At 38.3% G+C, this 12,217-nt stretch overlaps 1 protein-coding gene across 2 annotated transcripts in view; it reads right to left on the reverse strand.

The window, feature by feature from the left end:
- EGF (epidermal growth factor) overlaps positions 1–11,655 on the reverse strand; it is an 89,541-nt gene extending 77,886 nt beyond the window's left edge. Inside the window, exon 1 of one of the 2 annotated variants that reach the window (XM_019741968.2) lies at positions 10,998–11,655. In XM_019741968.2, coding sequence (XP_019597527.2) covers positions 10,998–11,127 — 130 coding nt within the window. In that variant the 5' untranslated portion in view covers positions 11,128–11,655. The remainder of the gene's footprint in view (positions 1–10,997) is intronic. The other variant, XM_019741967.2, reaches the window with a different exon arrangement.
- Positions 11,656–12,217: the final 562 nt, after the last annotated feature.

Genomic DNA, 12,217 nt, shown 5'->3' on the forward strand with positions numbered 1-12,217 from the left:
GACCAGCCAAAAGAACCAGAGGATGGAAGGGGAATTCTTCCCTTTTTCTATGGACCTTCAGCTCATGACTGAACCTCTCTGTGTATCCATTTCTTCATCTTTAAAATGGAAATAGTAATAGTACTTGCCTAATAGGATTATTATGAAGAATAAATAAATTAATTCATGCCAAGTGCTTAGAATTTTTCCTCACATACACTGACCTCTCAGTAAAAGTTGACTATTAGTTTCTAGAAAATACCATAAGCTGAGATATATTGGAAACACCTTTACTTTCACTCAGCTGTGCAATTTTTCTAATACTTATTTCTTCAAAACTTCAACAATGCTTTCTGTGACGTTTTCAATAGCATTAGCTGACACAGGCACACATTGTAATCTGTTATCATGTGGTTTTCCATGTATTCTTTTAGCTATGTTTTACCACAGCAGGAAGCAGGAGGAACACGTATTTTGCTAATAGTAAAAGGCTTTTCCATTTTGCTATAATGTCAGAAAACTGAAGGGAGCCTTCTAAGTTTTTATCATTAAGCTTAGCAAACATAGTCTTTAATATCATAACTTTGAACACAACTGTAAAAATCATAAAAATTGTTTTCACATTCTGGGTACTCATTTTTAAATAGCTTACCTGTCCTGATGGCTTCATATTACCATTAGCTAACATTTTGAGGCAAATTTTACACTTGTTATAAGATTCATTACTAATCATAATGAGCATAAGTCCATTTTTCAGGCTGTCTTCCTGTTACTTTCTCTTTTTTTCCTATTTTCTGTCAAATCTAAAGAGATTTACATTGTTTTTAGCTCTTACGCTGTAACAAAGTGCTTCTTCTAGGATTATGAGAATGGTCAGTGTTGTCTGTCCCCTGGAGCTTGCATTATTAGCATTGTCTGCAATCTTTAGTTCCTTTGAAGGAAGGTTTTCAAGCCACTTGTTGAATTTTTTAAGAGTTAGCTTTTATAAACCCAACTTATACAGTTCATAAGTCATCAGGTAAACTATAGCACACCCCACTCCTGGCCCTCTGAGCTGGCAATCTCCCCGCCCTCTCAGGATGCCATGGGCATCTGGATCAGTGATGTCACCACTGACAAGCCAAACACTTAATTTATGTTGCATAAATATTTGAATTGATTTGAATTGATTTATTGGTATAATTTATATAAAAGGAAATCTCAGTCTTACTTTCAACATAAAGAAGTAGATATATTAAGAGACTTTCCCTAAACCAACTTAACATTATGAATACTTTTTGGTAGGAAGGACTAGTCAGTACATTGGTGAGCTTTTAACAATCATTCATGGCAGGTGGCACGTGTGGTAGATTTTGAGTTCTAGGTTGGAAAGGAACGTGTTGACTTCTTCATCTCCCTGGAGATGGGTTAGATTATCTTGAAAGTCCTTTCTAATCTAACATTTAGCAGTTTAATTCCTATCCTGCCTGTCTTACAGAATTCAATAGTTTCCTTGTTTGTGGCATTTTGTAAAGAAGCCTAAGATTATCGTAAATCCATAAATCGATGTTATTCATCCTAACTCCTATTTTCTGTGAAGTGTTTCCTTCTCTCTGCTTCTCTAAATTTCAAATACCAAATAAATAATGTGTCATTCTGAGCTCTGCTAAAGGAAATAAAACAATAATCTAAACAATAACCTAAAACAAACAACCCCCCCAAGTGACACTAAAAGCTCAACTCTCTGAAGGAAGTCTAAAAAATTAGTCAAGTGATTAAATCTGCAAAAAATATATTAGAGGTACAAAATTTGATACAGGTCTTATTTGTAACTAACACAATTACTTTCTCCTTTTCCTACCTTTACAATAATGTTCCTCAAATAGAAAGGCTAAACAAATAAATATTTGCCGGTAGATACTACATTCTAAGTGTTCCTAGACAAATAGACAAAAACAAAAGAAATTATTAGGTTGGTGCAAAAGTAATTGCGGTTTTTGCAATTAACCTTTAAAACCGCAATTACTTTTGCACCAACCTAATAAGAATTGTTGAAGTCTAGATGTTTCCTGAGTCCAATTCCATTGTTCTCATTAATCCTACCTTGATCAGCACAAAGGTCAGCATCCCAACTGTAAGTAGAACTATATAAATATAGAGAAAAAATACTTTATATAATTTGCTTGGGATGTTGAGGGCAAATGTGACAAATAGTAAGAATAACTATTTAGAAAAAATAATTGGAGATTCTGTGCTATAGTTTATTGTCAAGGATAACAAATCACGGAGAACCCCTACGTAAGATGATTGTTAGGACTTGGCTCATCCCAAGAAACCAACTTTAGATTTCTCTAAGCATCACTGAAAATCTGAAAAACAGGGTTAGAAAAATTACTCAAAGCAAAGGTACCACTAATGTCTAGGCTTATGGTATTTGGTAGAGAATCATAGCTAATATTTATTGGGAACTCACTATGTCAGGCAAGACTCTAAGCACCTTATGTGAATAAATTCATTTAGTCTTCATAACAATCCTATGAGGTAAGTGCGAACAGCTCATATCAGCTATCTAATTGGACCTTATTAATTTCCAAAGCTGAGGCCTAACACAACCTGTAGGCAATAGTGCATCAACTAAGGGTAAGAGAACTCTTTCCTGCAAAGGTAAGACAACAAGCAAGTGTGACACCAGAATCACTTGTCCAAAACCACTCCACTTTTTCCTGTGACAAGATCAATCCCTTTATATCAAGCACCAACCACAATTCACAGTTTAAAATGTATCCTTTGTTTCAAAAATGGCATTTCATCCTGTCTGCTGGAAGTAATAAAACCAGGTCATTTCACATGCATCAACATAGCTTATGTTAAGGAGTGAAATCCAGATACAGAGTGCTTCTGTTTAGCTTTCTGTTCCGGAATATCTCAATATTGAAAAACAATCACCCATCCTCCTCTCTTGAACACTGTGAGTTGCTTTTTAAATGCATTGAGATTCTAGATGGACATTTTTCCCATATACCTGTCCCCCCCTTACGTGAAATCTTTTTCCATTGTTCATTAGAATAACCAAGAAATATAAAAGTGGCAGTCGATTTCTCAGATTTGTTTTCAAAACATAAGCCTTTTGAGCCACTTAGAGTTTTAAATATTCTCAACAAGGTTGCTTGAACTCTAAATGATATACATTTCCACATACTAGGTAAATTAACTCTAATGACAGTAACTTTTCCAATTTCCCTGCACACCAAGGAGAGATTAAAAATTCCTTTGTATTGAAAATTCTATAGTAAACAATAATTGTATACTTCAGAGAAAGGCAGAAAAACACCAGAAGATCCCTGATAGCTTCTGCTTATGGGTATGTTTTTAAATCTTATAGGGGAAGGGCCAGAACATATGGGATTGGTATCAACAGCCATATATTATGATAGTGTTGAGTTTGATTGATCTTCCATCTTTGATCTGTTTATACAAGGATAGAGTCTATGGAAGAAGAAAGATCCTTCTTCAAGCTTTTGACATTTTAACCAGAAGAGTTTAAGGGAATGAAATAAAACACAGTTTCTTAACTGACATGCCATGTGCTGAAGAACAAGGTAGCTGCCATGATGTTAGGACTATCTGTATCCTAGCAACTATCTACACAAAAGAACCACCTCAAGATGAAATCTACTTACTACACCCTGACAGCCTGTTCTGAATGAAAGAAGAAGGTAGTGCTTTTCTCTGAAAGGCCTTTTCTCTCCTGTCTCTGAGAGGGAGCTTTGCAAATGAATCAGTATATACCATGAATCACTGTCACCGAAGTCTGCTGGCTCTCAAACTCCTTCACACTCACACAAATTCCAGTGTACTAAGTATCCTGGGAAATTCTTGGGAAACCCAGACCCTGGGAGACATTAGCATGGTTGGCCAAGCTTGGGAGAATCAGAAAATCAAGGTCATAAGTGAAAACAGACACACACCCCAATTCAAACTCCAGGCTTAGAAAGAAGGTCAAGAGGTGATGAGAGCAGAAGTTCCTGCCTTGTATTTGGCTAAAATGACTGAAGTTTCTATACATTAACTAATTTCCAGCCTCAAAGGCAAGCTTTGAATGATGATGTTAAGGAAAAGAAGTGCTAAAGAAAGACATTTTTTACACGCATGATTCCACAATTGCCCTCAAAGGTTAGTAACATTGACCACAGAAAATACAATAAAAATCTGTTTCAGCTATACTGAGATTTTTCAAGAAGTATAAAGGTCCCTTCTGTTTAATTTTGTTCTTCTCTTATACCTGACAAAAACAATACTTATCCTTCGAGGCCTGGATCTCAGGCATCTTCTTGTTGTGGGCCCCAGCAAATGGGACAGTTGGGAATGGGATTGGAAAGGTTGTGTGCAAATCCATTATTTATTAGCATTATAGTTAATAAAGAATCTCTACAAAATGAATCTATATTCTTAGTTCACCTGATATCCAGGTAAGACTTCCTTCATGGTGAGTAGTATTATCATTCTGGATGAAATTATTGACCTGAGGGCAAGAAGGAAATAGACACTGGGGACAATTACATTCCAATGATCAAGGTTTTCGTTGCTCTTGTCCCTGGATTCTTCTGAAAGTTAATTCTAATTCTAACATTAGAAACTATTAAATAATAAAACTAACTGTAGGATTGTCCCCTAGCTATAGGATTGCTCAAATGTGGAGTAATAACTAAAGCGAAACTAAACATTAAACCACTTCACAGAATTTGAAAATTTCTTGAAAAATATTTAAATATTTAGGAATTCTTTGAAAGAAAGTACATTCTTTAAAACTGACCTGGACATTCTTAAAAAAAGCTCTCCAATGCAGTAGCTTGCAGCTGTTAAGGTTAGTAACTGAGTCTTTAATTTTTATGTTCATAATAAGTTTACAAAACCTACCTTATTAAAACTTATTAAAGTAGTTGCTGAAATATTTTAGATCAGGCAATTTACACATATTGGAAAATTACTGGATTCTTCTAGCTTTCTCCACTATAACCAAAGTGACTAAAGGTTTAAGAATATTGAACAGATTTTAGAAGGCTTGTTTTCCATTTAAAGAATTTTTACCTTTCATCTGAGGTCTAATGTTTGATTTTTTTTACTATCTGGATTAAGAGACGATGTAAATTAATCTAAATAAATTACTACAATGAAATCTATAAGTCAATGACAAAAATAAGAGAGGAGATGCAGTAATTGATTCATAATCCAAACTATTTGATATTCCTAATAGCTGACCACTGATTGGAGAATATTCTGCCTCCCTCATGCTCATCCATTGGTGCCCCTCATCTGACCTCCTCCACCTCTGGCCACACCACTGTGAGACCACGGTTCTTCTAGAAGATGGTCCCTCCTACCTGCCACTGATTGTACCATTTCACCTGAAACATGGGATTGGCCTTCTTCTCATTTTCCTCAGCACAAGTAAGATCAATCTCTAATTTTTTTAAGACCCTCTTTAAGGATGAGGGATAACAAGAAAGAATAACCCACAGAATACCTTACAATCACTGAACAAGGCCAGACCTATGACAGTCTCTTTTGATGCCCATGTCCTGCCTCATTTCTGACTTATGTCCATGAGGCCAATGAAAGCCCCTTCCCAACCCTGGAATTCCTTCCTAGCCTGACAGTGCAGAAAAATGTCTTCTCTCCAGGTAGTACTCCCACCACCTGGGTCCTGCCTCCAAGAAGCTTAACTTCTGTCTCAAAAATTAAATATCTCCTGTTTTGGAGAGAAAAGAGAAAAAATTTGTTTAAAACCTGTGCCCAGAATTTCTCTTCTGAGAAACAACTGTTTTGTTTATTAACACATTTCAGTATGCTATTTAGTAGTTTTCTTAGTTTGCTTTTTTTTTTCATTTAAAAAAGGGAAAATAAATAAATAAATAAGACCCAGGATATGATCAGGAAAGCAGAATTGGAGGAGGAAGAAACCTAAAATGTTCTGCACGAGTATGTAGGTTGTCTGAAACAGATCAAGGAGGTCCAGAAAAGTGGGCTAGGTGTAGGTCAACCTAACCAAGGCCAGCCAAGGTGGCAGAAGGCTAGCACCTGAGAGAGAGATGGCTGATAAGCCTTCCCACAGAGAATAATCACTTAACTTTTAAAAACAAGAATGAAAAATATTTTTAGTTGTTTGATGTGCTGTATCAGGATATGGCCAGGACTTTTTTCCCCCCAGACTTTCAGTTAAAGTCTGTCCCCTCATGGTTCATAGCACTGGCTCTTTGGAGAAGAGGGAGGGTGGTGTCTGGCGTGAGGTGATGGAGTGTGGGAAATGGACAGCACGTGAGGAAAGTGAAGCACACGGCAGATCACTAATTCAGTGGAAGGACAATCAGAGACACAGAACCTTCCCTCCACATCACCGTACTCATGCCCAGGAACCCTCTATCTTAGGAGAGACACACTAGGTTTCCTCAGAACATAGAATGGAAGTACAGGCCATTTTTATTTAAAATCCTAAGATATAGTGACCCAGCAGGCCATAAAGCTTTGGAATTTCTGAAACTGCAGCCCATCCTTTCTGGATCTTATGGAAGAATCTCAGCACAGTCCTACTGCATTTTTATTTCTTCCATTATACACTCTGAGAAAAGTCATTCATTACGAATAACCTCCCTTTACTTGAAAAAAAAATACTTTTTGTTATCTCTTCATGCCTAAGTGAAAGGAGCTAAGTGAATAGCCAAAAAAGATAAAGAATTTATTCCCTCATTACATTATTTCTCTAGAACAGTCTCTCCCAAGTACAATGTGTACCACTTATAGACTGTAAGAAGGTTCACTATTGTGTGGAAATAAATATTATGTGTCGTATAATGTTCACAATAGTATATGTAACATGTAAGTAACTGATAAATAAACACACATATTGAGAGCATATGGCCTCATTTTAATTTTGTTTTATACATGGAATGGGGTTTGGCAAGTACTAATGTAAAAAAGAAAAAAAAAAACATTCATGCTAAATAAGAAATTCTTTCAAATGGGTTTTCATGAAAGCAAATTTTGAGCCAAATTACTAGTTCATTTACTTTTGCTAGTAAACAATCAATTATTTGCTGTACTCAGAACACAAGCAAAGAATTCTCACCTTCCAACTACTAAATTGAATGTCATATATTTGAACAACCACCAACTAGCCCAAAAATGTAAATTTATTTAAATTATTTTATAATTCCTTTATATGTCGTCCACAGTTTTAAAAATCTTAGAGAAATTGGTTCCAAACATAAGGAAAACTACACATGAAATTTAAATAATCACTATCACTTTCAGGTGCCTTGTATTTTGCTGTTGTTAAAATAAAATTATCACTGGTAAGGAATCTAACGAGCAGATTTAATTTGTAGTCAGTGGAATTTTTTATCAGTTGATGTCACAGAAAGACAAATACTAAACTGCAGTTTCACAAAGGCACTCAAATCAGTTTGATATCTTTTTGTATTTTTAACAAACATTTCTTCTGATTACAAAAATACAAGCTATGAATGTTGAAATTATCTTGACTACAGTTTTTAATGTTGTAAAACTCATCAGGTTTTTCAATGTGTAAAAAAAAAAATGTAATTATTGTAGAAGAAACCAAGCCTCATTTAGAAAATACTCATACTATTACCACCAATAAAATTAATTTTAACAACGATAAAAATACTAATAGCAGCTAAGATTTACTGAGTGCTTATTACATGCCAGGCTCTATTTTATGCACTTGACATGCATTAATTTAGTGATCTTAAACCCACACTTCCCGTTATTCCCATGACAATCACCAAGGGAAAGTAACAAAGAAAGTGCTGCCTGAATTCCACCCCTAGAAGAGACTCTAACTCAGATGGACTGGGTGGTAACCTGGACATTGATGATTCTAATGTGCAGCCAACATTGAAAACACACATTCACACAGTCCTGACAACAATCCTAGGAGAGGAGGGTAATTATTTGTATAACAGTGAGGAAAATGAGACACACATTCACAAGCAGCAAACCTGGGATTTGAACCCAGGTCTGTCTCCAAAATGTAAGCTCTTTACCACTCAACACTACTACCCCTCAAAGACCACAAACTGCTGGGTACGTGTGGGATGGTTTTATTTACATGGTATGCATAAAAGATTATTTCTGTAATTTCTTTGAAATTAGATTTAAAAAAAAAACTTTTGCATAACCCTGGCTGAAAAAACAAACAAGATTTTGATCATGAAATTACTCTGGGAAGCTGACCAAGCCTTAGCCGGTGCTGAAATCAGTAATTTCACTGTTTACTGCTAAAAGTGATCTCCCCATTGGTTAACTTAGTGCCCCAAGATCCCTCCTGCAGCCAGCTCTCTAAGATTGGGCCTGTACTTCTTCCTCACCCTTTATTTACCAAGAACGTTCATATAAATAATGCAGGTATAGACAGCAAACAGGAACTGCTTCTTTTTTCAACTGATATTTCTCCTCCAGGGCAAACAGGCTTGAAAGTTCAGAAGCCACTTACCAGCAGTTTTCTCTATTACTCCCCTCATCTACTGTAGGTCAAATAGAAGCTAATAGAATACTCAGGTGATTTTTAACACACACACACACACACAAAAAGCAGAAGGGGTGGAGGAGGGGGAAATAAAAAGAAACCCCAGTTCTGTGTTTTTATCACTTGGTTTATCTGGGTAGCAGTCACCTGAGTGACAACCGTGCATAAAGTTACCTGAAATCTTGTCAGACCACAAAGCATTCTTTCTGCTGGGTCAGGTTGGCCAGAGGTGGTCTGTCTCGATGCCAAGGGGAAGAAATAAGGCAAGTAGAATTTGATTGGGGGGGGAGGGGTAATAGATGATGGCACCATAGCTATTTACAGAGGAGAAATACTATCCTCTGAAATGCAGAGAGCACAGGGTGTGACCCAGGCAATTATCAGCTAATGTGAGACAGAGGAGTGTAAAGTAGAGGATTTAAACCAGTGACTTGCAAGGATCGAGGGAGCAAAGAGGCAGAGTCACAAAGTGGCATCCAGACATTCCACACCACGTGGGGTCTATGCCATGACACTGCACTGTTCAAAAAAGGAATCTCAGGGTGTGATGTGATCAGAGACTTGACCAAAGCATGGAGCCAAGAGGACAGTCATTAAACAGTCTGCTAGCCTCTGTGCTAGGTGCGTTTCACGTGCTATCTCATGGGATCCCAACAGTCCTGAAAGGGGGCTATTATTATTTTCCTGCAATATTCCAATATAACTCAAGTATTAAGTAGGTAGCATGGATTTGAAATGAGGTAGCTTTGCTTCTAAAACCTGTGTTCCTTCCACTCTGTTCCTTAACTCATTGTCTCTGTCCTGGGCTTCAAGCTTATTTGGTGCAGTCAGTTTCGTGCAGGCACTTCTGAGCCACTGGCAGGGCGACGAGGAGCAGGAGGCACAGGTTTGCTGCCAGCAGGAATCTGGTTGTTCTCTGAAATTCTAAAGCTATTTAAAAGTTCATTTCTGCGGGGTCTCTTTTCCCTCTCTTGGGTCCTGCTTCTGGACTGCCTCCCACAATCTCCCCCTCATGTCCCGTGTAAATGTCAGTGCCTGACTCTTGTCCCTTGCCAACTACTCTCGGGACAATTCTCCCACCCCAGAGAGACTCCAGTCCATTTCATATAACTCTGTCCAAAGGCTTTTACTTCTGCCTTCAACAGCTGAGCAACAGGTTCGTGAGGTTGTCTTATAGACTTCTGTCACCCTTTTTTTGTTGCTATTCTCTAGGACTATGGAATCAGCAAGTCAAGGAAAGACTCCTGGTTCATTCAGCAAGATTTGACTGAGTACATAATGTGAAAGCGGAAATGTTCCAGGTGCTGGCGTCATAGAGATCATTAGAATTTAGTCCTTTCTTCCAACACCCGAGGGTTCTGCTCACGTGTTACAAGGAGTACAGCCTGGAGACAGCCCTGAGATTCTGAACAAGAGCACCTGATTTCCTCACTCATTACTTCCTTCATGAGAGAGCCAGGGCGGGAGCCCAACTCAGCAGTTTGGCTCAGAACAGTTCTCTTTACTCCCACTACTTTGTGTCGTCTTCCAGAGGTTTCTCTTCTGGAAACTTAATGGTGTTTCCCTCAGTTTACCTCTTTGGGGAGCCAGATCTCTTCTCAAAAGGCCAAAAATGACAAGAACAGAATGTCAGGGCAGTTCATGCTCTGTAATGATGTGAAATGGCCTTGTTTGAGCTGCAGGTTGGAGACCCACCCAAGGACTAAATAATATGAAGAGAGAGAGAGAGAGAGAGAGAGAGAGAGAGAGAGAGAGAGAGATGTTTTTTTTTCAGGCAAAATCCTTAAGCAGGATTGTTATTTTGCATTTGGTAAAATTCTCACTTCTTGATTAAAAACCATTTAATGTGGGAGGGGCATGTGACACATTGTCATCTCTTAGCAGTTCTCAAAGTTACAATGCACCTGTTACTAAAAAACTGGAGCTGTGTTAGAGCTTCAGAAATGGCAGGAGTGGTGAGGAAGGGGAAGAAGTTTAACGTGAAATTTAGCTTGGCTTTCACTACAGAATCACATTTGTTCCCAATTCCTGTCCAATTTTTCACTGATTTTGTAGCAACTTCTGAGTTCTTTCGCAAAGTTATCAGAGGAAGGATTTTTTTTTTTTCTTTAAGCCTTAAATAGAGACAGTTCCAAAATAAAAAAGCACCATCTGTTTCCCCAGTTTCCAATAAAAGGCTGGTAAACTAGGTGTTTACTTACTCCTCATGTCAGAATAAAGACAGAGATTTACATGAAATTTTCAGCTAGTTTAAAATGGAACACATTCACTCACACATGGAAGAAGTCTGAGAACTGAGAATTTTTATAGTCGGTAGCAGATTAGCTCTAAGAGCCAGTAAGGAACTATATAAACGTTAGAAAGCAAAAATTAAGCAAATATACACACCCAAAGACAAATCAGAAAAAAATGCCCAGCTTTACAAGCCGGACTGAACAGGTATCTGAGGGCAGTTTCCTGAAAGATGTGAATTCCTTTTAACGGGATTACTTACCCACACAAGTGGAATTCCCATTTCCAGAAGGAGAACCTGCAGGACAGTTCCAGCGAGGCAGTGCGGACAGACTACTAACAAAACCAAATTTAAAGACTCCTGGCAACAGGATGACAAGGAAGAGCAGCATGATCTTGATGGGCTTGAACTTTCAATAGGAAATAAGCTGGCTTTGCTTGAGCATAGCCTGGGCAAGGTGGGTACGTCTGACCCCTGGCGTGCTCACCCGGCTTGGCCTGCAGCCTTGGGGCATCTTTTCCTCTGCTCTTTTGCTGTTGCCCTCCAACTCCTCCTGCTTCAATTCCAGACGGTGTCCAAATGCAGCCTTCTGAAAGGGACACACTGGGAAAGATTTCTTTATCTCAGTTTTTGGAAGCCAGTAAGAAATACCTGACACCCTTCTGACAAATTTCGCCACTGTTTAACAGCCACTTTGGAGACTTGCAGCTGACTTCACTGTGACAGGCAGAGCAACGGGCAAAGGGTAGGGAGAGAGAGGGAGAGAAAGGGAGGGGGGGGGGAGAGAGAGAGAGAGAGAGAGAGAGAGAGAGAGAGAAAAGAATTGATGGAAAGTTCCAACCACGACTGTTGATGAAGCTGAAAGAAGAAATACAGAGATACAATTCCTCCCCAAACACAGTTTCTCTTTTTGAAAAGTAGAATGACTCCCCTTTTTAAAGCCCTTTAGGCTCCACCTCCTCTTCCTTTAGTGACACTTGAGTGAGCCTCTGCAAATGCGAATGAAGGCAATTCCACGCTACAGGAAAGCGGGGCTGTCTGCCAAAGAGGAGATAACTGGCCACTCGCCATAAATATTCCAGGCAGAACCACGGAGAGAGCGATTAGGGGGGCTGTGGAGTTGCTCCTGGTGTCCTGGAGGTACCTGCTAAATATTAGCTACGTTTTAATATCTGGAAGGATGGGGACAAAAGTTAAACCATGCTGTATAAATCAATGGTGAACCACCCTGCTGATAATTCACACTTATTGTAATGGATCATTCACTTGAGCAATACTAAAGAAAATTTACCTTCAGATCATTATTAGAGGGAAATGTCAACACCAGTGCACATTCCTGGAACTTAATCTATTTTTTTCTCTCTCCTGTATATTTTATAGCGGAATTTGAAAGATTATTCTTTCCAAATCAAAGGGAAATCCCCAGAGCCAAATGAGGAGATACAGTATGCACAGACACCTTTTCTTTCAGCATGAGCATA

This window comes from Rhinolophus sinicus, linkage group LG02 (assembly GCF_036562045.2).
Source record: "Rhinolophus sinicus isolate RSC01 linkage group LG02, ASM3656204v1, whole genome shotgun sequence".
Classification (NCBI taxonomy): Eukaryota; Metazoa; Chordata; class Mammalia; order Chiroptera; family Rhinolophidae; genus Rhinolophus; species Rhinolophus sinicus.